This window comes from Ahaetulla prasina, chromosome 3 (genome assembly GCF_028640845.1).
Source record: "Ahaetulla prasina isolate Xishuangbanna chromosome 3, ASM2864084v1, whole genome shotgun sequence".
Classification (NCBI taxonomy): domain Eukaryota; kingdom Metazoa; phylum Chordata; class Lepidosauria; order Squamata; family Colubridae; genus Ahaetulla; species Ahaetulla prasina.
The window spans coordinates 150,532,147-150,557,384 of NC_080541.1; the positions used below are offsets into that span (position 1 = coordinate 150,532,147).

General features: G+C 36.8%; 1 protein-coding gene across 1 annotated transcript in view; it reads right to left on the reverse strand.

Moving 5' to 3' along the window:
• Positions 1-220: 220 nt before the first annotated feature.
• The window catches only part of HS2ST1 (heparan sulfate 2-O-sulfotransferase 1), a 117,870-nt gene continuing 92,852 nt past the window's right edge, over positions 221-25,238 (reverse strand). The window contains exons 3-7 of the mRNA XM_058178194.1: positions 20,466-20,551; positions 13,803-13,941; positions 11,702-11,799; positions 10,055-10,212; positions 221-7,584 (exon numbers count right to left, since the gene is read on the reverse strand). Coding sequence (XP_058034177.1) covers positions 7,358-7,584; positions 10,055-10,212; positions 11,702-11,799; positions 13,803-13,941; positions 20,466-20,551 — 708 coding nt within the window. The 3' untranslated portion in view covers positions 221-7,357. The remainder of the gene's footprint in view (positions 7,585-10,054; positions 10,213-11,701; positions 11,800-13,802; positions 13,942-20,465; positions 20,552-25,238) is intronic.

Sequence of the window (25,238 nt, forward strand, 5' to 3'; positions counted from 1 at the left end):
AATCTATATTCTCAAAATTACATTCAATAATGCTTCTGAAATGCTCTAATATAGAAACTACAGTTGAGCTCACCAAAACTTCAATGAGAGAGAAATCCAAGCATCTGAACAGATTTTTTTTCCAAAGCAAATATATAAAAATCACAAGGGCTTTTATTTCTAAATAGGTGCAAAAGGTTACATACCTACATGGGCTTAGGATACAGTATATCTTGGCAACTAATCATTGATGACACTTGTTCTAGTTTGAACTTGAGTGATCACAGGATGCTCCAGGTTTAAGAGCTAATTGGCAGTGCACATGGCAGAGGTTTTTCAGCAGGTTTTCCATAGTAGCAGAGATTAGGCACTGAATATAGAAAATGTTTCCAAGACCTCTTTCAGCTTCAATGCTGGAAAAGTTAGTGTAAAAGCAAATCTTACTGAAATCATAGAGGCTTTATTTTACACAGAACATGGACAGGGAATAATGTTCATAATAGGGAAGTAAGTATTAGCTGCTTTTGTTTAGCTATGCAAAATATCTAAAAAGCAATCAATTCTTAAAGTGACCACCTTTCCCTTACGTAATAGATTTCAAAAACAATGTTACTGTTAACTTCTAATAATTTGAGAACTCTGAATATACAGCATTTGAACAAACTATGTATAAGCCCACTGTACATTTTGAAGCATGATTTGCTAAAATTCTGACATTGCAAAAGCTGACTTTACTATGTGCATCAAGTTCTGCATGTTAAGTACCAGCAGTCCCCGACTTACGACCACAACTGAGACCAAAATTTGTTGCTAAGTAAAACATTTGTTAAGTGAGTTTGGCCCATTTTACGAGCTTTCTTGCCAGAGTTAAGTGAATCACTGCAGTTGTTACATTAGTCAAATTGTTGTTAAGTGAACCTGGCTTTGCTTGTCAAAACGTCCCAAAAGGGGATCACGTGACCCCAGGACGCTGCAACCGTCATAAATATGAGTTAATTGCCAAGCATCTGAATTTTGATCATATGACCATGGAGAAAAGTGTGTAAGTGTGAAAAACTGGTCATAAGTCACTTTTTTCAGTGCAGTTGTAAATTTTGAATGGTCACTAATCGAACTGTTGTAAGTCGAGGACTACCTGTATTTGGAGAAAAAGTATAACAGTTGAAATGTATTATTAAAGCGGTTTTGTTCTCCAATGCACAAGATTTCAAAAAGCTGATTCTACATTGTCATCTACTGAAAGACAGGAGTGTGTTCAAATTTGGACATGTACAGAAACAGCTTAGCAAGAGACAATTTTAACCCGTGAAGCACAGGTTAAACACAAGGTCTATGCAATAATATACTTTCCACAACTGTCTTTTCATTCCAGAATCGGACGTATTCCCCCTTTGCAGGCAAGTTTTTCATTTGTTTCAGGGCAGCAATTCATGTGCATAACAACTACACCCACCCACCCCGCTCATGTGACTCCATCTCTAGCAGGCATGGTGCTTTTGTATAATAAATCACTGGATTTGGGGAATACTATTATAAACATTACAATATACATATTTCATAATATTTGGATTTACAAAATATATAATCAGAATATCACTATCCACCGCCTAAAGATTTATAAAGCAATTCTTTTAACTTCATTCAAGAGGTCCTACTAATCAAATTCTTTAATTGCATGCATTAAAACATTTTAAGGAATTTTATCTTCCAGATTAATAATTATCTTTACTATGGGCTCCACCTTTAAAGAATATACATTACTCAATATTTAATACAAACTTAATTTGACATTTACAATCTAAAAAAACACTCCTGATGAAACAATTTATGCTTGCTGAAAGATAGATGGGAAAGTCAATTCTAATAGTGTAGTATAGAGTCGGAAATAGAAATTCTGTTTAGCTACTATTTGACAGTTTTTGATAATCAATTTTGTTTTGGTAGTTTCTCTACACCAGGGGTCTCCAACTTTGGCAACTTTAAGCCTGGAGGACCTCAACTCCCAGAATACCCCAGCCAGCAAAGCTGCCTGGGGAATTCTGGGAGTTGAAGTCCACCAGGCTTAAACTTGCCAAGGTTGGGGACCCCTGCTCTAGACCATCCCCATTTTATTTTTAAATTTTAAAAAATTAATGTTTCAGAAAAAGTACATTTGTTGTTTTGATCAAGAAAAACAACAGGTAAGGTGCTTCTTGAGCCCACATACTTAGTATGAAGGAAAAATGTTTCTACTCAGAGTTAAGAGAAGATTATTCAATGATCTTCTTTATAGAGTGTCACCATGAGGGACTCCTCTTTCTTCAGGAGACCCAATAATTGAAAGATTGCAGAGTTTACAAACCCTAATACAATTCAGATGTAACAGGAAACTAGGCTCGTCATGATCCCTCATCCAGTTCCATAGCATGTAATCAACTACAAACCATTGCTACAGGTGGCTGGACAATTCATTTATAGTAGACCATGTAATATGAATTTAGAGGTAACAAAAGGCCCAGTTTGTGTTGGCTGTTCTCTTCAGAATCAGTTTAGCATTATGTCCAGAAGTTACTAGGAGAGATGAAAAAAAGATCTTAACCATGATTTGCTCCTATATTTGAAGGCTACCAGACAATTTTTATTGTGTCAATCCTACCTGCAATCAGAACCAGTACTCACCTTTTGTCTGAAATGTAAACTATCCTCTACAGGAATATCTCTACATACCTATTTAAATGCCATGTTTTTGAGATATAAAGAAATCAGACCAAGATAAATCATTTCAGAATTTTGTCTGCCTTTAATATAACATATAAGCTGTACAATTCAAGTGAAAAACACACTGAAATCTTTCAGGAGGAAAAAAAAGAAGTACAATAATAAGGCTGCTTCACCTTGCACACACTCTTATAAATAGGGATGTTGCTGTGTTCAGAATTAACCAATCTCATTCAAATTGACATTAAATAGCAGCCAGTACAGATTTGCCATCAATTAAAATGATTCTGATCAAGCTCATATGAAGTTCAGTTGTTGTAGGATTTGTCTGACATTTACTCTTACAGCAAAAGCTGCACCTGCAAAGAGTTACAAAGCATCAAAAAGATCTTATTGTACTACATGTGACAACAATCTCCTGTATTTTTTGTATGTCTGGCCTGTGGGATTAGGGTGGCAAGAAGGAAGCTTTTTTAAAATTTTATTTTACAAAGGGAAACATCCAAGCCCAGCTACATTTTACAAAAACTACTGCACACCAAGTCAGGCAAAAAAGCCATGCAGGAAAATGTGTTATGTTCTGACTAAAGTTCAAATCGGACAGGTTTGAAGCGCTTGTGCAAGGAAGTGTGAGTAAAGATTTCCAAGGTAAAATGGGCCGTACTGATAGGCTCCAATCCCAAGAGTGAATGTTGTCATAAAACCCAAAGGTGCTTCAACAAAGTATTAGTTTAAGAATATGCAGATTTAACCATATTAATTTTTTTTTATTTTTCCCTCTCTAAAAGATTTCAGTTTGTTTTTCAATTGAATTGTACAGGTTATATGTTAAAGGTGACAAAATTCTGAAGTGATTTATCTTAGTCTGATTTTTTTATATCTCAAAAACTTGACATTTTAAGCAGGGGTCTATAGAATTTTTATATCCACTTTGTGCGCAGCAAAGGAGGAAAACCTAAACTTTATATTTGTAATTATTTCAAAAGATACTTAAAAATCAGGAGACCAAAACACTTTTCATTTTTACAAGTCTTTCTGTGGTTTCCCAGAACAGGAAACAGTGAGAAAAGGATGTTTATTTTTAATGCTAATTCTACCATTAACAGCCTTTCCCTGGAACACCTTAGAAGTATCACATTATACTGTATGTCCTATTGGGTGATGGGTCATCAATTCAATCTGAAGATGCCAAATCCATGCCAAATACTCTTGATTTCCTGATCTTGATAGGGAAGATTTGAAGACAAACTTTGTCCATAAAATAGTCTTACTTCCACATGGATAAGGGCATGTAGAATTGAGCTGAAGCATATTCCTATATAGATCTTCCATAGTTACATTTTTAAAATTCTTGAATAAGTTTAAAATCCTCTAGCCATTTCAGTAAGACATTTCAAATCAAGTCTGAGTTTGACACAGCCTTTTGTTCCTGCATGCCTGTGTTTACAGCTATATTCAAGTTTAAGATTAAAAATGAGACCTCAGCCATACTGAACGATACTGCCCTATCTCTTTCCCACATAAAAGTATCTTATTTGTCCTTGTTATACATTTCATCTGTCCCCCCACAAAAAGCTCAGCTAAGCGTTCCATTAATTTTAAATGGAATATTCAGAAACAGCAAGTGATTAGAAGAAAAGTATTTAGGGAACAAGTAAGTCAATTATTGTAGCAAAAATCAGAGAATGTTAACTATTAACTAACAAGAGATAACGTAGTTCTTTAAAGATCAAAGCTCTGACCACCCTCTCTTTGACTGCTAAGATTCAAACAGTACTGCTTGAAAGATTCTTTCTAAATGAATAGAAATTGGCCTTTTAAATTATGCTTTTAGTTGTGAGGTAAAATCATAGTCAAACAATCTTCTTTAAGAAGGTAATTCATTAATAAAACTTTCAATACTGTTGAAATCTGTAAACTATGTCCCACTTTAATTAATTTTTGTAATTTGTAAGTTTATGTCAAATGTTTAGAAGACTATATTTTACTTTGTAAACATTAAGAGCTTTATTCAATTATTTCTTTAAAAGGGAATAAAATACAGATGTTTTTAAATGTAAGATGCAATAGCAGTGTTGTGGGTCTCAAAATATTGTGTTTCAGTTTAAATGTAATCATACATTTTTAAATTTTCTGCCAATATCTTAATATCGCAGCAACTTTTCATATAGTTTCTAGCCACTAAATAGTCATGAGTAACATTATTTTCCCTAAATGGAGTACTATAGTATCCAATGATATCTCATGAATCCAAATATAATTCATTTATGATTTAAGTTAACTAAACTAAAAGATATACAGCTGCTACAGTTTGCTTTCAAAATGAGCATTTAGGAAATAAAAAAGGGCCTTTTTATCCACTTGCTGTATATTTTACAATATTGCCAGCATAATTATATGCATTCATGAATGAATGAATCCCAATGTTTCAATTAGGCCTTAATCCCAGGTAACTGTAGATATCATTGCCTGAGTATCTAAAATGCACCTGAAGTAATAAAGATACACCTAAAGGCAAAGCAGCTCATGTCTAATTAGTAGACAAACACTCTTTCCTTTAAAATACATCCACATAGTGGAGAATCTGCAAGGACGGATATCCCATGTAATCTGTACTATTTTAAGGAGGAGGACCCATACTGATTTTTGGAAATAGTTTGCAGTGTCACATTAAATCTTCATGGTGACACAAGCTCAGATTATGTTACACAACCCCTTGTTTCGAAGCAGAACCTTAAATTCTCCTCCCAGCATACAAGAATGGAAAACAGGCAAACTATATAACCATTAGCCTGGACAATCAACATTTTTGTTGTGCTGTCAACATCCACGCTTAAAGTTCCTAAATTTTAATATACTTTAAATAGTCTAGTAAGAATTACTGCATTTTGCCATAACTCATTCAGCTGGACTTAAATGGCCATAAAATAGTCAGACTTATGGTAATATAGGGAAATAAGCTAATCAGCATTTGTCAACTAAACAAAAGCACACTGAGTAGGAAAGCCGTGCCATTTTAAAATCTCTCTTAAGAAGTAGTCAAAGTAAAATATACATAAAGGTAAAAGTTTTACTTAACAGTCTCATGACCTTATTATAACAGTATCATGTTTTTGGCATTAAAACATTCAATGATAGATAGAACCTGTTTTGTTTGTATAATAGATACACGCTTTTGATAATGTTTTCCTCTCAATACATCTACACTTTTAGCACTCTACTGAATGTGAAATTCAAAGGCTGTTTTTTAACTGATTGTTTTAAAACTCTTCAAACCTTAATGCTATTTTTTTTTTAAAAAAATCTAGTAGAACTGTGCACCAGCAGGGAATTTTAAGAACCGCAAATGTTCTTGTTGTTTAAAATATAGCATTTCAGAATGTTAATTGCTAAACAATCTCATTTGTGTTGTAAGGTGCTAACTGCGGCAAATGCAATTTTACTAAGTAACATAAGGCAGTTCAATGATTATACATGATATCAATTTCTTTATATCTCTCTCGGCCAAGATACATGCATCAGTTTTCCTTTTTCCTTTTAATCTTGATAAAAAGATGAAGATTAAGTTGTTTTCTGGGGGGAAAAAAGATCCTGGGCAGAAATACTATATATTTAAATTTGTTGAGATCACCGAATCATGTTTCAGTGATGTCCAAGTGTTAATTCAAAGTGGGGATTGGAACATCAAATTGGATTGTTTTTACTTTTCAACCAACAAAATTGGTGCAAAGACACTTTAAACAATTTACTTCTAACCTTTTGGTCCAAATACATAAAATATGCATTATTTACAGCTGTTTCCTCCTTTTGCAAATGCAATGCTTTAAAACACATTGTAAAGCACCTTAGTAAAAATATTCTACTGGTAAAAGTATCTAAATAGGAAAACCCTAACCATACCACAGGCTCACTGTTTGAGTCAGAATATGGATTTGCCAGTAGTTGTTAAAAATACAAAGAATTCATGGAACATTGATACAGAATCCATTATCTGTTTTACACTGAAGTGTAGGCAAAACCTAACTTCTTAACAGTTTTTCCAATGTAAGACGGAGGTTCAAAAGTTATTAAAGAAACACTGAGTGATTTTCAGCCTTTTTACAATATTACTATAGGATTTGATTTTTTTTAAAAAACACACTGATGACCAGTTCTAACTTCTTAAAATGAAAATCCATTATTTATAAATTCGGGCACGTCCAGCCGCATCATTTCTTAGAAGGTGAACATTCCAACAAATGTCAGGTGATATGAATTCACAAAAACAAAGCACAAATGTTGGCCAGTTATTTATATTATTCATAAGTGTATACAACCCAAATTTTCATCTTGAACCAACTCCTCTCTGCACTGCGTTAGGTAAAAGAAGCTCTCTTATGGATCAAGAAGACAATAAAAGGAAGTTTTTCATTTAAACTTCAACTGGTATGTGCTTAATTTCTGTAAATCTTTGTGCAAGGTCTAGGTAATAACCTTCTTTTAGAATATTAAAGAAACTGAAGTTTAAACTTAGAGGTGATCGTCTAGTCTTCAGCTATCTTCTTCCAGCGACATACAGTGCACTCTATCGAGCTCAAGATCAAAGCACTTCAGTGGATTTATCGATCATCTACAAATTGGTGCTGAGAACAAGGATGTGACCACAAGGTTTGTTTTCTTAACCTAAAAATATGCATCGTCTTTAGTTTGATTTGGGGTAGATCTTTTCATAAAAAAAGTTTTGTGCCAGAATATATAGCTCTCCATCTTTTTCTCGAACTGCATGGGCTCTAACAAACTGAAATTGCTCAAGAGCAAATTCATAGAACTCGTTCTCCATTTTCCAGATTTCAGACTGCTGGAGCTTTGCAATGGTTTCTTTTGTGGGGAGCTTCTTCTCTGTCGTTTTCCTAAGGTGAGACTTTTTACCTAAAAAATAAATAAATCACAATTTCATTGGATCATAGCATAAATATTCTCAAGACTGTCCAGCATGGACCATGAATTTATGCAAGCATGCACAGTGTTGTTGTTTCTAAATGGATATGAAAAGTGACAAATTTTTGACCAAGATTTATTAAGTTTTGGGAACTTTAAGAGAAAAAAACAAAAAAGGAGTTGTATTCTTGTCACTGCTAAAGGACTTAATTATTGAAAACATAAAGAGGGGGTGGCTGCAGACAACTGAATTTCTTCTTATTGCATTCATTTATCTATGTCAATCATGATTAATAGTTAATTAAAAATTCAACAGCACTGATAACAAAACTAATAAAAACCCAAAGCAATTCGTGCTTGGGTGACATTTGTCATAATATAAATATTTTATCTTAAAATATCTCTTAAGACAAGAATATAACATAAGACTTATATGCACTTAGCATATAAACTATACTACGGTATATAGTACATTAGATTACATTCTCACTATCAAAACTAGCTCCTTATGTTTTACTTTCTAGCCACAATTATGAAATAATAATCAAAGTCAGGCTACAAACTACAATGAACTTAAAGCAAATATGGCTCCTATAATATGGTGTGAAAAATGTTTAAATTCAAAACAGTTCTCCTCTACTGGGACCAGGACATTTCAATCATTTGTGGAGTGTTTTAAACTTGAGACACTTCCAACAGGATTAAAACAGTTCATTTCCAATAGAAAACAACTGTTTTCAGCTTGACACATGGTGTTTCAAATTTCAAATTTGACATACGTGCATGCTTTGAAGCACCTTTTCCCCTTTCACTCTCAAGCACTGCACAGCCCTGTTACATATAGCTGGAAACCTAACAGTATATTTGCTATCTAGAAATGCAGTCTAATCCTAAAGGTGATTTGGTCTATTTCCTAATACCAGGTATGAAATTTTACTTTCTTTTTTCCAGTAATACACTGCTAACTCTCTGAAAACCTATAGACCTCTTTAAATGATGATGAAAAAGTTAGGTTTACAAAACCTAAAAGGATATGGCAAAGCCATTTATGTTTTATTTAGTTTTCAGCAACTAGTAAAATAAAAGATAGATAAGTATTCAGAAGCAAAAGGGAGAACTGGAAAAAGCCGCTGGTATTAGAATCTCACTAATAATTACAAAATGTTCTGTGCACACACCTGGGCCCAGACCAAAATATGTATCTTCAGCAGAAATGCTTTTGGAGAATGGAGTGGGGAGAGGAGAGGGAGGGGAGAGAGCAGGAAACCAAACAACATTGGGGGTAGCATACAGCAATTAAGAGTGACAGGGAAAAATGGTAGTCAGAAGATCGGAGATGTTGATGGGCTGTTGGCAGTTGAAATGACGGAGGTGCAGGCTAAGAGGTGATATGAAGGGGAAAGAAGGCGCAGAGATTGGAAAGGCAATCAGGCCAGATGTATGCATCATGCGCCAAGCAGCACAGTGGAGCTGAGGGTAACTAGAGAAAGAAAAAGGGGAAGTTTCAGGGGAAAGGGGGGGAGGCAGTGAAACATGCTGCACTTGAAGCCAAATAGATGGGCAAGATCTACAGGAGTATGGAGAAAAAAGCACTGAGAGACTGGTGAGGAACTAGTGTTTAGACCAAGCGCTGAAAGCCTTCTTCCACAAAGAGGCCAGAGGCCATGTCCGTTCCACCCCCACCCACCCACCCCCACGTTCTCCCCTCCCTCTTGACACTCGGGAGGACTCTTTGGGGAAAAATCATACAAATGCAATGCTTTGTGGGAAACAGGGAGATGGAGCCAAAAATAAAAGTGTGCTCTGCAGAGTCTCAGTGCGCCTCCGGTGGTTGGGGAAAGTAATGTTTATAGAGGAAGGAGGAAGAGTTCTCTCTGCAGATATGCAATAAACACATATGTATATTTATATACAGACTTATAGCCCATTCAAATTGTTAGAATTTATTAAAATAGTCTGGATCTACACCAGTCTAAGACAAAATTTCTAACTTGAATTCTTTTTTAAGAGCCAGGCAAACATGATATTTCTTTCGGAAACTGCTGGCTGGATGATTTGGGGTGGCAGGCTAGATCCGGCGCCTCAAGCCTCAGTTGCTGGTCAAGTTGCCTGGCTTAACTATGTAGTGGAAGAGCAGAGAGGAACATAAGCCTTTCCCTACTCAGCCTATAATAGATCTCCAGGTTTTGTTTTGGCCAAAACCCCGTACAATCAAAATGCTGTGGTCTTCAAGTTTGCTGAATCACGCCCCAGCCAATCAATTCAGCAGAATTTGCAAATTTGCTGTGTGTGTATTCTGTGCGTAAAACACATTTTAGTTTTATACACAGCCATAATACATAGCTTGTAATTCTTTCAGGAATGCAATAATAAAAATCTCAGAAAAGATGTTTGTGCTTTCTCTTAAAAAGAAATGCATACATGCAGAGAGACATGATGTAGTTGAGGGGTGATGAAATACCTGTTCGATATAATTCCGTAGCACCCCTGAAGAAGCGAGGCAAAGCTGCCTCCAGCAACATAATGAAGTCTTCAAGCTCTTCAGTAACTCCCACTAGGAAATATTCATTAATCAAGTTGTATTTGGCTTGTTCCAAAGCCCATCTGCTTCCCACATTCCTAAAATGATAAAAAGTAATTACAGGATGGTTTTGATGTCTGCCAAGAATTTTGGTTCCCTTCATTTAGATATTCTCACACCAGGCTAAAATAATGGCTAAGCTGTTATCTTTGCACAGGCAAGAAAACAAAGTTTCAGCCACACACATTTTTAATTTCCTTTGCTTTTTTCTCTGCTCCCCACTTTTTGCTCTCTTCATTGCCTAGGTTAGATGTCAAAAGATTTACAGCTCTGATTTCTAACTTCTTGATGGGGCAAATGCCTTTTTAAAATGTGCTCTGGAATGGGGAAAGTTTTGCTGTTATTCTAAAACAACCAAGAATATCATTTTGATTCTGATGGGGGGGAAAAAGATTGAGAGAACATTTGAGTTGTTCAACAGTTTTCCACACGAACCATAGAATATTTGCATTTTAGTAAGTCTACATTATAAGCAAAATCAAAGAGAGTTTCTATTATCCTTCTCATCTTTCCTATTATCTTCTACTATTGGTATCTTATGATTATACTACTTCATTGTTTGTATGTACACTGAGAGCTTATGCACTGGAGACAAATTCCTTGTGTGTCCAATCACACTTGATCAATATATAATATTCTATATTCCATTCTTTAAAAAAAATTATTAAGCATTCAGATGACATGAGTAATTGCTCATGCCTTGCACTGAATAAATTTTCTGAAGAAATGATCATCAACACATTTACATACAAAAACACTACTGGAAATTGGTTATACTTGAAGTGACCTACAGACACTATATGTATGGGACATTATCATGACAAACTCCTTTGGTTTACTCCTTTTTTTTTCCCCCACTGATAAATTCACAGTGTGGTAAGTTTTTTAAATACAATTCAATTGTGCCTATTTATAACAGTAAAAATGAAAAATAAGCTTAGCTCTTTTGGACAAATACTTTTTAAAGCCAATATCAAAATCCCCACCTCCTCTTAAACAGTTTTTAATCAGCACAGTCAATCATTGACATGAAGTTTAGAAAGGAAAGGGACAGTTTAATTTTAAAATGGTGCATAATTCTCTAAAGTTTTACTCCTTGGAAAATGAGCTACTTTTGTTAATTAAGACTCACCATCACCACCACCACCAGTAGCCCGAATTTAAATTTCTGGTACTCATTCTCATTAGTTTAATCCAGGGGTGAAATTCAGCAGATTCTAACAGGTTCTGGAGAACTGGCAGTGGACATTTTGAGTAGTTCGGAGAACCAGCAAATACCACCTCTGGCTGGCCCCAGTGTGGTGGGAATGGAGATTTTGCAATATCCTTCCCCCAGGAGTGGGGAGGGAATGGAGATTTTGCAGTATCCCTCCCCTGTCACGCCCACCAAGCCACGCCCACCAAGCCATGCCATGCCCACCAAGCCACGCCCACAGAACCGGAAGTAAAAAAATTTGAATTTCACCCCTGGTTTAATCAATATAATATAATTAAGAATAAATATCTTCTGTAGTGTCATATTCTTACCAGCATTCAGAGCTATGCCCACAGAAAAATGGTATTTGAAGCCAGAGTTTCTCGGGAGCACAATCTGAGCCTCCAGCTGCTACACATTCGTCAAAGGTCTGGAAAAAAACCCCAAAGAAACTCAGAAGTAAGATATAAACTTTCTTGCATATGAAACTTTTCAATATGGTCATATTGTTAAATAAGGGATATAAAACGATAGCAAAAAGTCTCATTTCTACAACTATGTCTGCCTATAGCAAGTATGCTTACAAGTCAAGCTCTACTGAATTCCACTTGCAGATACCATTTCAATAATACAGATACTTGAGAAACAAATGTTATCTGCAGAGAGAACAGAAAAAAACTAGAAATGAAAGTTAAAATGGCTCCTAGGAATATGGACAAAATGTGTTAATTTTAAAATATGGTTTATTTTATATTAGCAGGAATCAATTTGAATGTATTATATTTGTTGATTAAAAAGATTTCCTGTTGGTAATCAAATTATACTATTGCTACCGCGGCTGCAGTAGATTGGGCTAATTTTGAAAGTTCTGAATCCTCCTACACAAAAGTTAACTACTTAGTACTTTCTAATACTACTGGAGCAGAATCCAAACAAATGTTGCAGAACAATTCATGCTTTATAACCAATGCAAAATCCAAGTAGCAGAGGGTGTGATATGATTACCACCAAGCAAGTACAAGTGTACATCAGCAAGAAATGTGTGGTCAGGAAGAGATTTTAAGACAACATTAGTCATAACTGACTGATCAACTGGATCACAACCAGCTTCCTTCTTGCTAAGAAATTCTTTAGGCATTATAGCAAGAGTATGGCCTCTGGGCTGAATTCTCCAAGTAATGGTATAATAAAGAATCTCATAAGTAGACTACATCTGGCTTAAAGGGAAAGGCATCTCCTGAATACAGTTAACATGGCACCAAAGCAAGCAGTCTGGCTGAAATGGATCCATGGATTGCTATAGTGTTCCTGTAACATAAAGTGAAGACCCAGCTGAGGGTAACTATGGATTTACACAATCCGTGTTTTGTATATCTAAATAGCAGGAGTATTATCGGTATACACATACTCTATGTACACTGCTTCACATACAGTAGTTATGAAAAATAGACGAAGGCGGCTCAACTCATTGGGGCTGCACAAAACTGGGGCAGAAATAAAATCTCTTCTGTACTTTGTTTCATATTTACTGGCTGAATTACCTATACTTGTGGGTCCAACAGTTTAATCTAATTTTGTTCTGTGATGATAGTGATAATGTCTCCTAATATTCAACCCCAAAGTATGAAATATTATACTGGGAAGGGATGACTATATTACTTGCAGTTTGAAGAATTCCAGTCCATGGCTCTCTGTAATACATGGCAAAAGTTTTATGATTCAGCATTAACTGGTTGTAATATTATCCCGCCAGACTCAGGTTAATGCCGAACAATTAAGAATCTTCACACAATTCTTAATAGACTGCACTCTGCTCATGATATGAAGCATCCAGATATCTGCTCAGAGGGGAGTGTCCTTGGGGGAGGGCCAATAACCAAACTAGTGTTGCATTATGTAAGCTCCATCTCTTTTGTGCATGCTTCGTTACAGTGCCCACACATATAAAAAGGACAAGGATTGCATTGTGCTACCATGACATTACTTCTCTCATTTTGATAAAACCTCTTATGCTACAGATGCTTGTGAAAGGTATCTTCAGTTAGTCTATACATATTAGATTTCTTTACTTGTCAGCAGGAGAAAAGCAAAGCTAAGAAATCCAGGAAAGAGCTGGACAAGTAAGTATGTTCACAATTAACAGCAGAAACTTCTAACATGAGATAGCTAATCTAAGATCTTCAATAAAGGATTATGGGGAAATAACAAAAGAAATATATGGAGAAGTACTTTAAAAAAAAAAAGCTCATTCCTGCTCTCATGAACAGATGTTTTTAAAAGATCAAAAATTTTCACAGAAAACTCTTGTGAATGGAATGAGAACTTTTGCTCCAATTTTGGTTTTGAACATTATTGTCTTATGTTTTTCATTTAGTTCATAAATTACATAGTTAAAACTAAGCCACAAAGAAAGTGAACAAGATATATTTTTACTTTTTTATCCCCTTGCTTTCGCCTTCGGAGTCCAGGCCTGTAATCATCACCAAAGCGCAGGAAGTAATAATAAGAAACCAGCCGTTCTATAGGATCTCTTATGACATTGATGTATATTGGTTTCTTTTTAACACCAAATCTGAAACAGAAAAGATAATCCAATTGACAAATCAAAGCGTTTCCTGCATGATGTAAAAGTGGATCCGGTATCAAGTTTATTTCAAAAGAGTGTTCCTCTCCCCCCATATTAATGTATTCAGGAAAAAACAATAAGCAGACAATACGTTTTCCATTTCAAGGGTCTTTTAAGAAGGTTCTCAGTCGAGATAGTTTTCAAAGGAAGGTCACCAGACCTTATCCTAATACATTCCATTTTGGTGGATTTTAAACATGCATATTTGATATTTACATATAGATACTCATTTTATTTTGTCTAACAAGTATTATCAGCAGAAGCCTTGTCTGTACTTCCAACAGATGCAACCTTTTAAAACTATACTTTGCAACAAAGAAGATAATGCAGCTGGGATTACTATAATGACCAGAGGGAGGAAAGGTATGAGGGGGAGGGAGGGTGCTCAGAAATCGTTTGTGGTTGGATAAAGTCCTCCTTTTAAATAAATATTAAATAAATTTGATAAAGTTCTGCCTTTTAAAAGATAGCTGCAGAAATGATAATTAAGCTTGATGAATACTGGAAGCTGGAAAAACTAGTTATATTCAACAGAGGAGAAACCCGATAGGATTGGATTCAGCACAATAGTTTTGTTCTTTCATTGCACCTTCTCTTAAGGAATTTATATAATGTTCTTGTCTGTGTTTCTGTGTGTGCAAGTCTTTGACTCCTATTGACTGCCTGGATAAGTCCCTTCAGTTTCTAGGCAAGATTGCGGAAGTAGTTTGCCACTGCCTCCCTCCTAGGGCAGAGAGAATAAGTGTCTGGTCTAAGGTCACCCAACTGTTTTTGTGCCCAAGGCAGAACTTAGTACAAAATAAAGCTTTCATCCTATCGTGCATACAGGTAGTCTTTCACTTACAACCGTAGTTGAACCCAGAATCTTGATTGTTGAGTGAAGTGGTCGTTAAACAAGAGGTGTGACTACGTCGCTCAATTACCACAATCTTGGCTCTTCCAGTTGCAGTTGTTAAGTGACTGTACAGTCATTAAGCAGAGCGCTGGACAGAGAGCCCAGGTATGGTGAGACTGGGAGAAAGCCTGTCCCCATTTTCCCATTGGGGAAAATGATTGCAAGAATGGCCAAAAACTGTCTTCCATTGCCCCAGAATATAGGATAGGGATGTGCTAAAGGGGAAGTTAGATTATAATCTAACTGGATATACTAAACAGCAAATTGGATTTTTTTTAACCTAAATGACTCTTTACAATCTGTTCTGTGAAACATTTCTCAAAATTAGCTTATATCTTGGACATTTTTAATAGAGTTCACCATTTCCCACAAGAGGTGGGGAAAGTTTTAAATGCTTAACAGTGGCCACAAAACTGTACAGGCCCTAAAGTGTCAAGAGCAGACCATCCAATCATGCTTTTGCTGCTACACTTGATTTTGTTGTATGTATTAAGTGCTTCTACTACATTTATCATTTTGTTCATACTAGAAATTTGTCGCATGGTGTAAATGCAACAAATATATTCTAAGACTAAACCTTCTTTTGTAGCGAAGGAAAAGAGAAGAATCAAGGTCTCTCTTGAACATGTTTCTCAATTCAGATTTCTCATTCCTTGACTCAAGCAGAAGTGCCAGCTCCAGCTCTGCACGTGGGAAGACAACACTCAGGAAAGAGGAGCAGAAGGGAAACTTATTGCTACAATTAATTCCTCCTATACTTTATGTCCCCTTAGGGAAGGAACAGTCTAACATATGTTTTTTATGTTGTCTATGAATGTCTATAGCCAACACAGAAAAGAACAGGTTTGGCTTTCTTCAGTAGATGGGAGAGATGAATCAGTACTGTTATGAAAGAGACATATATCAAAGAGTATATATCCAGATCTCCTAGAATTCGATCACGATAAAATTTAAACACAAAGAGAATCTTATCAGTAAGTTAGTACTGAATAGTTATATTTCAAAGAACATGAAAGCAACAAAACTGATTTTAAAAAAAGTTCGTGTACATATCAACTCATTATCCTCTTTGATAAAATTTCTACAATATATTTTACCACAGCTGTTGCAAAACTTTTAAACTTCATTTTAATTTTGTATGAGTGCATATTGAATCAAAGCACTAGGGGAGAGCTTACTAAGGAAGATAAACAAACAGTATTCAGAGACTGTATATTTCTCCTCTCAAAGAACATCACACTATACCATATGTTACTCAAGAAGAGCAAACACTGCACTATTATTTTAAAAACCAAAATCACAAATATAAGAAAACAAGCTATTTGTCAATGCGGAACTAAAGCTAGCAGAAGCCATTTTCCTAGTTCACACACTACGGGAGGAAGGAGGAGGTTGGAATGCCCTTGCTAGACACAGCATAGAACTTTCTTATGGGAACCAAGGTCATTTCCCAAATGATGGGCCTGAGTAGCCCACCAATTAACCTAATTGGCCAACATGACCAGTGACCAGGGGGTTATTGCTGGCTTTAATTATGCTAAAACTGTGGGAAAGATTCAGAGTTGGTTTTCTACTAAGCATGCCGATATGATGTACCCAATAAAGAAGTTCTTTGAGGAAACAAGTGGCCTAGGAGTTCTGGTTTGCCTGAGATCGTTAGTCAGAAACTTGACACTATTTAGAGGGTCATTCAACAAATGAAAAAACTTAAGTATAAGACAATCCTGGGGAAAGTATGCCTATAAATATAAATTGTGATAATGTTTTGTTGTCTTTCTTGAATAAGAGGTCTTAAGTTTCGAACTATGAATAACTTATCGAATAAAGAAATGCTTATAGAGATGTTCAAAAGGTTATTATTTCCTCACATATTCAACATAAGAGACGCATTAACACACTTCTGAATTTAGAAAAATGAGGTAATTTTATACTCAGGTTTCTCCTTGAGACTGAGAGTAGGCAGCTCTTTCTTGGTATGTAATATTTCAACCTTTCTCTGCAATTGTTGACTGCAGCATTATGTGATACTATGTTTCCTTAGTATATAGAATATAAACTTTTTGGAAGTTGCCATTTTTACATAATTACCAAATAAAACAGAGAAAACATAGGGCAGGACACATACATACACACACGGACACACAGACACTTTTTTTTAACTTGTTTAAAAAGCTTTCAAGGTTAAGCAAAACTGAAAATTAAACAAAGACTACAACATATAGGAGCCTTGATGGCACAGTGGTTAGAATGCAATAGTGCAGGCTAATTCTGCCGATTGTCAGCAGTTTGATCCTGACCGGCTCAGGGTTGACTCAGACTTCCATCCTTCCAAAGTTGGTAAAATGAGGACCCGGATTGTTAGGGTCAATATGCTGACATTTGTAAATTACTCAGATTGCACTGTAAGTCTAAGTCAGAAGGATTGGAAGAAAATATGAAAAATCTATATATTCAACCTACATGCCTACTATTCTTAAAACAAGTGTTCAAACAGAAATTTTCATGCACTAGTTAACAGATTATACTCAGATAGTATATGCCAGTCCTCTGCTCTCTGTCTCAGACATTGTCAGAGTACAGACAAGCATCTGTGGAGGGATCGGGGGGGGGGGGTGTCCCTCCGATGATGCAAGTTGTGTTGTAGCACTGCAATGCAAGCCCTACCCTTTTTTCTATGTGTGTTGCATACCATGCACTTGCCCTAAGGTGTGGAGTTTCTGGCCCAATGCTATTCTGTTTTAATCACTTTGATAAAAGCAGCAAAAGCCTGTGGGGTACAGAGGAAGCCAAGCAACAGTGCTTATCCCCTGCAATCTATTTCAATTGCTCAATACGTAAGTTTTAGGGTAAACTGCTTTATACAAGAAACAGCAAGAGGTTAACTAGGATATAATTTATTGTTTTGACTCAGAGAATGGACTGCACAGGTATTCCACCTTATGCTATCCAAATGTATTTGGAGTGCAATTGCCAAACTTTGAGTCAGCAAGACTGTAAGTTATGCTAAATGGAAAATTAACATTGTGGTGTCAAAGTAATATTTGTCAAAAGAAAGAGAATCTGATGTCACTGAACCTGATACTATTATTGCCTATTCTGTAGGTTTAAACAGCTGACCATTGACCTTTAAAGAGAGGTTCTATTCCCATAGTTAGACTATTACACTTAAGTACCATTTAACTAGCTCAAATAATAGCACAGAGAACACTATAAGGAATAGAAGGCAACTCAGCAGCTATACAATCATGGTGGAAAACATTTAATGCTAAAACTAACCATTTCATTTCTATAAAAAAATTTAGCCACAAGTCTGGAGCACCTGTGATTTTTCACAACATCCACTTCCATTCAGAAATCCTTTGAGGGAAATAGGCAGTCAGTCCTAACATTTGAGGATGGAATGATAGTTTAATACCACTCATAAAATAAATAAAATTCAGACTTCTGGGGAAGATCCAATGACTGCAATGGAACAAGAAATTGGCAAATAAATTAGTGCTTCAAAATTCCTCTCCAGATAAAGGGGAGAACCTGGGATCGCCCTTAAGTGCTCTATACCAGGGGTCTGCAACCTTAAACACTCAAAGAGCCATTTGGACCCTTCCCACAGGAAAAAAAAAACACTGGGAGCCACAACACCTGGGTGGGCATGGTCAACTCAATGTCACTCACTCACTCACCCAGTCATATGACCTGCCCTAGCCACGCCTACACAGCCACAAAACCATTCTTTCTCTCTCTGTCTCTCTTTCCCCCTTTATCTCTCTCCTCCCTCCCCCTTCTGTATCTCTCTGTCCCTCTCCCTATCTTCCCATCTATCCCCCCTCTCTATCTCTCTCCCCCTCTCCTCTCTCCCCATGTCTCTCTCTCACTCTGTATGTCTCTCTCCCCCTCTCCCTATCTTCCCCTCTCTCCCCGTCTGTGTATCACTCTGTATGTGTCTATGTCTCTCTCACACACACTCTCTGTGTATCACTCTGTATGTGTCTCTCTATGTCTCTCTCTCTCTTATGAGTGTGCGCGTGCATGCTTAAGGAGGTCTTAACAGGATGCAGCTTCTCTCCTGCACTGAGGCTCCGGCCATCACCTTGCCATGTCGTCTCCCACCCCCTGCAGCTCTTTGGCCAAGCACGGATGCCCGAACTCCAGCCCGAAGCGGCAGGAAGCAAAGGCTGCCTTACGTGCAAATGTGGTGCAAAGGCAGGTATATGGCAGCTTTGCTCCTGCACACTCCGGTAACCCTCCTCCCCCTCCTCCTTTTGTGACCCCCTGATGGGCTGAGCCACGAGTATGTGTACACATGGGGAGACCTTTCTTAAGTGAGCGGCCGCCTGTCCCGCACACACCTTTCCTGTCCTTTGGCGCTTGCTTGAGGAGGGTCTCCCTACATGTGCGCATGCTCCCGGCTCAGCCACAGCCCACCAGGGGGTCACAAGAGGAGGAGGGGGAGGAGGGTCGCCCAAAGGGAAACCTCCACTGTGGCTGGCGATCGTTCCTCAGCCAGCCCGGATTTCCAAAAATATCTAAAAAATTAACGGGGTAAGGGGCAGGGCCAACCAGTGATGGGACAGGGAGCCACAGCAGAGGGCCCAAAGATGCGGCTACGGAGCTGTGGGTTGCTGACACCCACTCTATACTGAAGCTCCTTGTAAGGAAACTGCACAACAATGGCCTCTAGCAGGTTTGAGAGCTCCTGGAGCCAAAAGAAACTCAGTTTTGCTCCAGTCATGGTGGGCATTCAAGTGGACACTGGGTTCACCCACTTCCTTTCTAAATCATTTCAGAAAATTGTTTTTTAACTGCTTTGAGGCTATTAAGAATTTTCAGAATGACAAGTTTCAACATTGAACCTGGTGTTTCTCCTTCAATCCACAGGGAAAGAAGTTTCATGTAAGTTTAACAACTTCAAATAAATTGTTTTGAAATAAACAACAAAAAGATAATTAAAACATTGAAAATTACTAGGGGTCCAGATGGATTGAAAATGAGATTTTGAAATTATAAGATTCCTTCTTCCGTTTTAATGGACTTTTACTGATTAGGAGTGAATGATGATGCTTTACAACTTGGTTATTGTTTTGAGATAGGGGAAGAGAGATCCTTTGTTGAAATGTTAAGAGAAAATAAGTTATTAAAATCATTTGTACTTGTCTTTATGATAGGGATATATACACACACACATACATATACACACACATTCAAGATTTAACTATCAGGAAAAATAATTTCTCTGACTTAATTTCTCTGACTATTCATATTCAGATATATGAATGTGTATATCACTTGCTCTTTTAATACAGGTAGCATTTAATACATTCTTGTCACCAAAAGTCTGAACAGGGCAAGGATATGTTAAGAAAAGGAAAGAGGAGGTTGAAGCAGAGAGAAATAAAACTGGAACTAGAAAACCAGTATTTGCAATTCTCTCTATGGTGCAATTTCTGATCGTCACCATTAGAGGGCAGTACAAACTAAAGTGAATCATGAACTGCTGTTATATTATGAAAATTTCAAATGATAAAGAATGATTCAAGCTCAAATTGATGCAAATTGAATTATTTGTTGTGTAGCTTACTTTGCAAAATCCAAGAAAGATACATGTCCATGATAAAATCCTGGTTTCATCTCTTTCCATGAAGTTATGTTCTTCACAAAACGTACCTATAAGAAAAAGGAAGATTTTTAATGTTTTACAAAACACAACTGTGTGTGTGTGTGTGTGTGTGTGTGTGTGTGTGTGTGTGTGTGTGTGTGTGTGTGTGTTTGTGTGTGTGTGTGTTTGTTTGTTGTATTCATTATAAAATTTATTCTATTTTATATCCTCCAGGAATTCAAGGAGGATGAGCCAGCATCATCAGTATTTATTATGGACAGATAGCTGAAAACATTGAGATATGCTAAACGTGGCTAAGATTTTAACCAGGAATGTCTTATATTTCATATTCTATAATAATACTTTGAACAGACTTTGCTATAATTATAGCATATGCTATAATAATTATAGCAATGCATATATTTACTATATGATATATTTAATATTATATTAAATGTTATATTAAGGTCCTATCTTTCATATCCTATTCATATGCACGAATTTTATACTGACACTAGAGACACTGGTAAATACAGTTAAGAGTAAAATCTCCAAGTCAGGCTCAACTCCTGGCAACTTCAGCAATACTTCAATTAATTTTCTTGGCAATATCACAGAAATGTTCTTCAAGGTCTCATTCTAAATCTAGTCCATAGACCTGAAGTTCCAAGTTGAATATTACAATATATTAGGATTATTGCAAGTATTTGAAAATGGCATTTTAAAAAAATTGCTATTGTAAAAAAAGGATCTGTCCTCAAAGCATTGAAGCAGCTACCAGGCTGCTTGAGGCTTCCCTACTATCTGCACAGAGACCCAGTAATTGGTCTTTTTGAATAAGCTACGTGAGTTTGCACAGAAATACATAATTTGGAAAGCAACAAAGTGAAACTTGGGCAAAATTTGAAAAATATGAAAATCAGTAATCTAATCTTGTACTTTCAGAAGCTGTACAGAAGTTACAGTTGAACTTCTTCATGTACAGTTGAAACTGTAATGGAAAAGAAATAAGATAAAGCAGACATATCTTTGTTATTCTCATAATTTATCAAGATAATATATAATTATATTTCTAGAACAACATTCCTAATGCCGTGTTCATGGTTGCTGGAATTTCTCAGAGTTGTCAGGCAAAAAGACTTTAGCTATTGCCAAGAAAATTCCAAACATCTGAAGTAAGCTGCATCTTGACCTTTGGAGGAGATTGCTTCAGCCAATGCACACAGACACAATTGTCAAGTCAATATAAAACGGGGACTATTACATTCCAATAATAAATTCAAGTGCCATTATCCAGCATTATTAACAAAAGAATCAGCTACAACTTGCTCAGAAGAATTGGAAAGTTTGAGAAAGTAACCCCCCCAATGATCATAAAAATCTAAAAATAAAAACCATACCTAGCACAATGAGAATTAACATACTCAATAATAACACAACATAGATATCAGAGGAGAGAAAGAGAGAAAGAGAAAATAAAACAGATAGGATGATAACGAAAATTGAATTCTAGCTCCCTGGCATCCTGACCAAAAGCATTCCTTTAGGAGGCAAGAAAATATTTTTTGCCATTTGTGATATTTCTAAAGAGGCAGAAATTTAGCAGCCATTTAAATGCAAATTCAGTTTGGCATAGTAGCAATAGCAAGAGAAATATATGATATGATACAGAAACCAAATATTGTACAAATATTGTACTCTCTACAACGTATCACAAACTTTGATATAACATCAAATGGATCCTTCAAAATATAGATAACTGAGGTAAAGCAGGCCATTTAATGAACATTTGAAGTTGCAACCCTCTCAAAAAAAAAATCTAAATATGAATCTTTTCAAAGTTACACCTCCCTGCAGTGCCCCCGTAGTCGTTTACCCTTACAACCAACAACAGAGACACTGAGCATACCCTCCTACCTATCACCTTCTCGACCAGCCCTGTCAGGCCCTCAGAGGCACTGGGCTTTCCTACCATACCAGGTTCCACTCACTCTTACCCCACCAACCTTGTCACCACTTGCTTCCTTATCTTTTGAAGATATCCAGAGCTCAGGAAGTCAGGGCAGAAAAGGCCACTCCCTTGCTGGGCCATATGGCACAATTGAAAAGAAATCCTGCTGCTTTTGCTCCTGTCACAATCCTTCCATCCCCAGTGCCAGCCACATTAGCTTTATGCTAGCATGGCTGTAGTTTGAGGAGTTAAGAAGATTTTGGGCCATCCTTAGCTCCCTGAATGCCAGCATTAAGGCCTTACACTAAAATGGCTGGCATTTGGAGAACTAAGAAGAAATCATGCTGATTTTCACCCATTTTGGTCCTTTCCTCCTCAGTCAGCATAACACTAGCCCTATGCTGGCATTTGGGGGATAAGAAAACATGTTGATTTATGCTGGCTGAGGAGGAAAAGATTGCAACACACCAAAATCGGCACAATTTCTTCTTAGCTCCCCGAATGCCAGTCATGCTAGTGTTAAGGCCTTATACTGGCATTTGAGGAGCTGAAGAAATCATGCCAATTTATGATGGCTGGGGAGGAAAGGATTACAAGAGACCAAAATCGGCATGATTACTTAATTTCCCGCACTAGCGTAAAGCTAGCGCGGCTGGCACTAGGGAGGAAAGGATTGTGAGGAAGCAAAACCAGCAGAGTTTCTTCTCAACTGTGTCATGTGGCCCTGCAATCTCCCAGCAAGGGAGTAGTCTTCTCTACTCCAACTTCCTGAGCTCTGGATATCTTCAAAAGGAAGTGTGCAGTTGTGACGGAGTGACATATAGAGGAGGGCCATAGTTCTTTGGGGAGGAGCAGGAGGCAGACCATGGGATATCTCAGAGGTTGGAGAAGGCCTCCCCAAAGCGTGTGTGCCTGCACTAGGCCTCCCACAATCTCCCCCAACCCTGAGTCATCCCATGTCCTACCTAATGACCTGCACTGGGAAAGCAAGGACAGGGAGATCATTAATTATACACTTCATTTAACGTAGTCCTAGATGTCTGACATGAATGGGCAGGCTCCATTACTGTCATAAGTTGAGTAAAATAAAAATAAAAAAGCCTAAACAAAATTCTTCATTCCATAGGCTGCTGCAAATAATTCAAAGCTTTCTATACAATATATATATATATGTACATACATACCTATATGTATGTATGTATGTATGTATGTATGTATGTATGTATGTATGTATATATATGTATATATTTAATGTTGCTATCAAAAATGCATGAAGTATAATTGCCATGGATCCAATCTCCAGCTCTAAACGACTCTTCTAGTTTATTGCAAAGACATATTGTGGATGTTTATTCCCAGTGTTTGAGTGAACAGTCAGTGTAATGCAGGGGTGTCAAGCTTGCAGCATCATGGCAGCGTCACGTGACATATCGGGGCTTTTTTCCCCTTCACTAAACTGGGCAGGGCCAGCACGTGACGCATCCGGGCCGCGGGCTGCGAGTTTGACACCCCTGGTGTACTGCATCAGATAGATAGATAGATAGATAGATAGATAGATAGATAGATAGATAGATAGATAGATAGATAGATAGATAGATAGATAGATAGATAGATAGATAGATAATGTTTTCTGAGGTTTTCGCAGGTGTTTGTATGTAGGTCTTTGGTTATTCGGGTTTTCTCTCACGTAAAATTGGCAGTGTCTTGGCGACGTTTCGACGAAATCCCATTCGTCATCTTCAGGCTGGGTGTTTACAGCTATGTGCTTCTAGGAGAAGCTGTAAACTTCGTGCTTCTCCTAGAAGCACGAAGCTGTAAACAACCAGCCTGAAGATGACAAATGGGATTTCGTCGAAACGTCGCCAAGAAACTGCCAATTTTACGCGGGAGAAAACCCGAATTACCAAAGACCTATACATATACATATACATATATATATATATTAAATACTGTCACACGTCTCTTAAATTTAACTACCCAGCTTGTATTTATTAGCATGATAGATTTTTGAATGTCTTAAATATGAATTAAACAATATGGGCTACAATAGGCCAACTGGGTAGTGAAAACCTATCCTACAACTGACTTACAAGATCTAGACATAGCAATGATACTCCAAACATTCCAAATCTGACAAGCTGTATAAATATGAAAAATACTAATCAAATCTCACAGATCCTGCCAATTATTATTATTTCAGTTTCAACAGACTTACGCAGTATCAGTTCCCAAGTGAATCCAAACAGTTTAAGTACAAAGACCATGAATACTAATGTGTGTGACTTTTTAAAAAAAAAATACTGTGCTATGTTGTTATTCAAATCTCCATTTCATCCAGTACCTGCATATTGAATAAAAAAATTCCAGGAAAGTAAACTGCAGCAAATATTAATCTCACCATTCAACATTCTTAATACCTTTTCTAGGGAAAATCTAACCATCATAATGGCAGGTAAGCACAAAAGGCCTTACTTGCAGGGCTTTTTTTTATACTAGTATTTTTGTCTACTATCTTGCAGTGGTAAGTAACTGAAGCAACAATTAATGTATGTTGATATCACTATATCTGATGCCAAAGCCTTTCATGCACAGAGAATATTCATTTGTCATCAATTATTCAGGATCGTATACAACTCTGCAAGTATTTTCCCTGCTACTTCTCTTTCATATTGTTACAAAAGTTATCACACACACATTATACACGTTTTGTTTTTGTTTTGGAGGAGTGTTTGAACTGGAGATTTTTTTTTCTAAAATTTTATTTAGAAGATCAAAAAATATAAAAGGATTTCTGCGGAACTTTT